The 6,978-nt window shown below is 39.3% G+C and overlaps 1 protein-coding gene across 2 annotated transcripts in view; it reads right to left on the bottom strand.

Annotated features, from left to right (window-relative positions):
• Window positions 1-6,978, bottom strand: part of LOC106874118 (rho GTPase-activating protein 6) — an 81,179-nt gene that overhangs the window by 11,879 nt on the left and 62,322 nt on the right. For both annotated transcript variants that reach the window (XM_014921726.2, XM_014921725.2), the window contains exons 4-9: window positions 6,178-6,337; window positions 5,451-5,531; window positions 4,625-4,748; window positions 2,986-3,079; window positions 2,256-2,460; window positions 1,523-1,578 (exon numbers count right to left, since the gene is read on the bottom strand). In XM_014921726.2, the coding sequence (XP_014777212.1) occupies window positions 1,523-1,578; window positions 2,256-2,460; window positions 2,986-3,079; window positions 4,625-4,748; window positions 5,451-5,531; window positions 6,178-6,337 (720 nt within the window). The remainder of the gene's footprint in view (window positions 1-1,522; window positions 1,579-2,255; window positions 2,461-2,985; window positions 3,080-4,624; window positions 4,749-5,450; window positions 5,532-6,177; window positions 6,338-6,978) is intronic.

Below are 6,978 nucleotides of genomic sequence, written 5' to 3'. Positions count from 1 at the left end.
TATATAAATATATATACATATAGATCCACACACACACACACAGACACACACGTTTGGTTAATTACCTGCTTTACTTTCAGACTGGAAACTATTTAAGAGCAATTAGCTGTTAACTATATTAATTATATTAAGAAGCTTCTGATAGCTTTTAATGAATTTTTAATCGTTAACATGGATAAAGAGAAAGAGAAAGAAAGAGAGAGGGAAGGGGCTAACGATGATTGTCTCTAATCCAAGTGCTAGCAGGGGGTTGGCTGAGCTTTACAGTCATCATCATCATCATCATCATCATCGCTACCACCACCGTCACCACCACCATCTCTATCATCTCTATCATCTCTATCATCATCATCATCATCATTAACAGCTGTTGCTGGAAGCAGCAATGAGCAGAGATGGAGTAAGAAGGGCAGAATTTCCATGAGATAAGGTTTAAAGTACAAGTTGTGGGTGAATGAATATTTAACGTAAGGTTGTTCACTATTCTGTCATTATTTCAATTATCAGAAGAGGTTAAACATTCACTGTGTGGAGGAATTGGTTAATATTCTGATGCTGTGATGCCGTATCAACCATAAACCTATATTGGTTTCAAACTTTGGCACAAGGCCAGCATGTTCGGAGGAAGGGGTGAGTCTAGGACATCGACCCCCAATAATTGAATGGTGCTTATTTTATTGACCCCGAAAGGATGAAAACTAAAGTCGACTTTGGTAGAATTTGAACTCAAGACATTAAGACTGATAAAATGTTACTAAGCATTTTGGAATTAGAACCCAGAATGTTAAAAGACGGATGTAATGTTGCATTTTGTCCTGTATGCTATCAATTCCGTTCTACTCTAGGCACAAGGACCGAAGTTTTGGGGGAGGGGGCCAGTTGATTAGATCGACCCCAGTACGCAACTGGTACTTAATTTATCAATCCTGAAAGGATGAAAGGCAAAGTTGACCTCAGTGGAATTTGAACTCAGAACTTACAGACGGGCGAAGTACTGCTAAGCATTTTGTCCAGTGTGTTAATGACACTGCTAGCTCACCACCTTAACCATAAAACAATATTAAAAGACAAACAATATCACTGTCCTCCTTTAACATCCACTTTTCCATGCTCGAATGGGTCAAATGGACTTTATCGAAGCAGATTTTCTAAGGCTGGATGCCCTTCCATTCACCAACCCTCATCTGTTTCCAAGCAGTGGAATATTTCCTCATAGCCAGACAAATATTGGAAATGAATGACATTGCATTGCTGTGTGGCAAACAACTTCCATTCCGAACCACTTGGCTTTGGGCTTTGGCATGGCCACCCCTTAGCAATGTGTCTTATATCATAGCCATGGACAAAACCAAAGCCTTGTGAGTGGATTTGTTAAATGGAAACTGAAAGAAGCCCATTGTATATGTGTGTATGAATGTGTGCAAAGTGTATGGTCGTGTGTGTGTGTGTATCCATGTGTGTATATATGGACAGAGAGAGAAAAAGGGAGAAAGAAAGGGAAAAGCCAAGCTCCAAAACTTACCTGTTTGACTCTCTTCTTTGAACACCCAACTCGGAATATTCCCAAAACATGGAAACCTGTTGGAAAAATAACTCCCGAATTTAATTCCACACTGGAATTACAGAATTTCTCAATTTTACAACATAAGACACACACACACATATACATGTATGTGTGTGTGTTTGTGTATATGTGTATGTGTGTGTGTGTGTGTGCGTACATACATATATGTATATATATATATATACATAAAGTTAAATAAAATTCAGGTGACAATCTTGCCGAATGCTAAGCAAAGCTCAACCACAGTCATTGGCTATCTGATGTCATCATACAGTGGAAATACTCTTACTGCTGAATATACATCAGGAACTCTATAGTATCCACAGAGATTATATAAGTAGATAAATGACAGAAAATGGAATGAATGACATTCTTCATTTAAAGTCACTACAATCGTTTCAACACATTTTTACGCCTGTATTAGATTGTTGAGATGTGCAATCATTATCATCCATCCAAAGTGTGAAATGCACTTCTTCAGGTGATTGTTTAAATAAGTCCTTCGTCATTTCACTCAGTGCATGTATATGATGATGACATCTGTCTGTCAATATATATATCCATCTGTCTGTCTCCCTGTCCATCTGTCCACCCCTCCATTTTTGTGTCTCTCTTTCTCCTTCCCTGTCTGCTCCATGTCAACCACACATGTATGTATGTATGTATATATATTCCTTAATACGATATTTACCATATGTCTCTATATGTCTGAAACAAGCCAGAACTATCTGTGGCACCATTGGACCATCTCCAGAAAGGTGTTGAAGGTTTTCATCATTAACACTTTCTCTTCCGGATATTGATAAAGATAATGCTTCAATGAGACTTGAACCCTTGTCTGTTTGCTCAGGGTTCCCTTCTGACTCAGACAAAGAGTCGGTGCTGCCTGCGTGGAACTGAAAAGAAAAAAACGGAATTTATTCAACATTTCACTAAAATCATTAAAGCATTGAATGAGGAGGAACACGAGGAGGGGGAGAAGAGGAGGGGAGGGGAGAAGAGGAGGGGAGAAGGAGATGGGGAGGGTGATGAAGGGGAGGAAGAGATGAGGAAGATGCAGAAGAGGAAGAGGGGAGGAGGTGGTGATTGTGGTCATGGTAGAGTGAAGAGAAGGAGGGGAAGGCAGAGAAAGAGGAGAAGGAGGAAGAGGAGAGGAGAAGGGGAAGGAAAGAAATGCGAAGGAGGAGGTGGATGAGGGGAGGACGAGGAAGAGGAAGGGGAAGAAGAGGAAGATGCAGAAGAGGAGGGGAGAAGCAGGTGGTGGTGGTGGTGGAGTGAGATGGAGAATGGGAAAAATACGAGGGGAAGGAGGAGAAAGAGGAGAAAGAGGAGGTGAAAAAAAAGGGAAGAAGGAAGGAAGGAAAGAAAAAGAAGAATAAGATTATGGTGATGATGATGATGATGCTGATGATGTTACTCACAGAGCGATTGTTTGATGTCTCCAGTGGATGTGCAGCGTTACCATTGTGTCCAATCAAGGCTTCTGTGGAACCTTCTGAAGATGTACAAGGTTGTCTGAAGTAGCAAGGGGGAGAGGAGGAGGAAGAAGAAGAATAATTAATCAATGATTAATCACTTAATCAGTCAATCAACCAATTGAACAAACAAATAAGAAGAAAGTAAAAATATTGATCTTCAAGAAAAACTGTTGCAAAGTTTTAACAACTCTGTCCTCCATTACGCACATACATGTGTGTATGTGTGTGTATTTATGTATATGTATGCATGTGCATGGTTGTTTGTGTGTGTGTTTGTGTATATATTTTGTGTGTATATATGTATGTACAGATGTGTGCATGTACATACACACATACATGCACATGTGTATATACACATATATCCACACATACCCCACCACACACATATATGTGTGTGTATTTATGTATATATGTGTGTGTGCATGTGTGTATATACATACATGTGTGCGTGTATACATGTGTGTGTGTGAGTGTGCACACGTGTGTTTGTGTATATATTTTGTGTGTATATATATATATATATATGTACAGATATGTGTATGCATATTCACGCATACATGCACAAGTGTATACATACATATATCCACACACACACACACACGTCCACACAGCCATCTCCTCAATCCCCTCTTTCCTCCTTTTGCTCAGAAGAACCGTGAAGAGATTGGTGGAAATGATTTGGGATAATTTTTCTGCCACATTTCAAATTCCATCTTTAAGTAATATTTCTTGACATTTAGCAAGGATCAACATTAAAGTTCAGCCGGATTGTCAACAATGTGGCAATCCACTTAACAATCGATTGATTTCGACAAGCCACAAGATGCACTGACAATTTCTGTCTGAGTTAACATGATAGTTGAATGAATTGACACCCTGATATATAACTGGTATTTACTCCATCAATGGCTACTCACACATCACTCCTCTCTGACTGGATAACCATCACCTTCCTCCTCGTCATCATTGCTTTAAAGTTCACTTTTCTGCGAACAGGGTTTATAGAAGTGGATTTTTTACAGGCGAATGCTCTTCCTGTCACCAACCCTTACCAAACAAAGGAATATTTCCCCAAAATGGTCAGAGACAGGTTTTCTCAGAAATAAATGGCACTGCTTGTGTAACAGTGACATTTGTTTACATCTATCATGTGTCAAGACAAGAAGACACACACACACACACACAATAGCCACCTTTTAGTTTCTGTCTACCAAATTCACTAAGAAGGTTTTGGTCAGTCCAGAGCTATAGTGTCCAAGGTGCCAAAAACATTTGCTCAAAGGCATTTGGCCAAAATAATTGCGCAAAGATATATGCCCAAAGGCCTTTGCTCAAAGATATAAAAAAATTGCCCAAAGACATTTGCTCCAAATACAATTGTCCAAAAGCATTTGCCTAAAAATGTAATTGCTTGAAGATTTGACATTTTCCCAAAGACATTTGCTTAAAGTCCATAGAATGAGACTGAACTCAGAACCAACAGATTTCCAAGCAAACATCTTAAGGACACAACAAACTCAGAACATGAACAGATGTAACATTATTATTGTCGCTGTTGTGAAAGCTAGCAATTCTTACTTACTTCAATTCACGTTTCTCTGTTGCCTCTCCCAGGGATTTGTTACGCCGCTTCTTCAAGTTATTTTCATTTGCTATACACCTTGACAATGGAATTTCAAAGACCAAACCAACAGGTCGTGGTTCCTCTGGAACAAAATTTAACAGATCAATTCATGATAATCCAAAACTAATTAGCGTTCAATCAAATGCCAGTTTAAAGAATAATTAAGAAGTAATGAAAGCCATACCCAACAGATCACAGATTCTTTGCACCCAAAGTTTAAAGATCAATCAAAGATCAATCACACACCAATCACAAATCAATTAAAGACTAATCATAGATGAATCAGAAACCAATCACAAACTAATTAAAGAGCAATTAAAGATTAACGAGATCATTGCAACAGGTTGCAATGACAGGATTTATCTTTTTGTAATCTGGATTAACTAATCCAGAATTTGGAACTCTCCAACATAATATCTGAGCATGCAAATGTGAGTGTATGTGTTTGTGTGTGTGTGTTTGTATGTGTATGTGTTTGTGTGTGTGTGTGTGTGTGTGTGTGTGTGCGTGTGCGTGTGTGTCTCTGCAAGTGTGCTTGCATATATGTGAGTATGTATGGTCATGTGAGGCACAGATATGGCTGTGGTTGCAAAGATTGCTTCCCAGCCATGCCATTTGGGTTTCAATCCCGTAGCAGCAGCAGCAGCAGCTTGGGCAAGTGACTTCTACTACTGCCCCAAGCTAACCAAAACCTTATAAGTGGCAAAGCAGAAAATGTAATTGCTGGGTATATGAAGAAATTGGTGCTAATGTCTTTGAAAATGGTAGAATTTCAGCAGCTTACCTTTCTGTGATAGAAGGCCACCAAGGTTCACAGACTGAGACCGTTTTTTCAGCCGCTTCTGTCGTTTGGCATCCACACATGCTGCAGTAAAAAAAAACAAACAACACTTCATTAAAATGGCTCTGAGGAAGTTATGAGATGCTGCACTGCCACCCAGCTCTGGGTGCATCAGTTTCCTATAGCAGAAACAGCTGTTAGCTAGTGAAAGTCATTTCATAACTTTAGTTTTCTTGTCATTCATTAATTTAGACTCACACACTCGCACAACCCCATATATATATATATCATCATCATCATCATCATCATCGTTTAACGTCTGCTTCCCATGCTAGCATGGGTTGGACGATTTGACTGAGGACTGGTGAAACCGGATGGCAACACCAGGCTCCAATCTAATTTGGCAGAGTTTCTACAGCTGGATGCCCTTCCTAACGCCAACCACTCATATATATATATATATATATATATATATATATATATATATATATATATATATATATATATGTGTGTGTACATACATACATATACATACACACACACACACGCACATATAAAAAACACCTTTCAGGGACAATAGTGGTTTAAGACCATTCTAAAATGAAATAAAATGTTTAAAAGAAAACTGTTACAGGGATACAGACAGTCAATCAGACAGACTGACAGACACATTGACAGACTGAAAGAGAGACAGACACTGAAAATAGGGACTTGAAAGAGTTTTACCAACCTTTTGGAATCTCTATGGTACAGTCTGGCATTATTTTTTGTGCTTTGGTCAGTGCTACCTTTCTCAGAGCTTCTTGTTCAACTGCTTTGGTCAATGTCAGGATACTCACTGGTTGCAGAATAACCTTACGGCCACTAACATTCCCCCATGTACAGCAACCCTACAAAAAGAGAAAGAACAGGGTTCATCACAAAGTTATTAACCGTCATCATCATCATCATTGAGTGAGCGAGCAGTGCATGCCATCAAAGTGACACTGGGGTACAATTATACAAAGTCCAATATTCCCTATCATGACTACCCGTCTGAAAAGAGTACACCAGGCACATGCATCATAACCAAATGTGTGCGACATGGTGATCTCATATCAAGATAAACAGCACATGACCTTGCAGGTAGGGCCCAGTTAGAATTTTCTTCAGGTTGAGTAACCCATCCTGCTCAAAAGGATGTTGAGCAAAACACCCATGTTTACAAAGGTGAATTATTTAAATCCCAGTGAATTCCTCTCAACACATGGCTATGCTCCCCCACTACTTCTGCTCATGATTAGAGATGCACATATCATCAGCCACCAAGGGACATGCTCAACTGGTTAAGGTCAAACAACTGACAAGCAAATCTGTGGTATTAAGCAGAATATTTGGAATCAGGGTGACTCTGTGAGTAAATTAAAAACATTCTGGGCTGAATTCGGACCCGCAATCTGGAAATTCCTCAAAACAAGTCAGAGATCTGTTTGCCAATCTTCCATTCGGAGTCAGCTGCTTAAAAGCTATATACTAGCATTCTAAGCTAGTA

The sequence above is a fragment of the Octopus bimaculoides genome, chromosome 15, assembly GCF_001194135.2.
Source record: "Octopus bimaculoides isolate UCB-OBI-ISO-001 chromosome 15, ASM119413v2, whole genome shotgun sequence".
NCBI classification, from domain to species: domain Eukaryota; kingdom Metazoa; phylum Mollusca; class Cephalopoda; order Octopoda; family Octopodidae; genus Octopus; species Octopus bimaculoides.
Note: the sequence above shows the minus strand (reverse complement) of the source record. Positions and strands in the feature narration are given on the sequence as shown.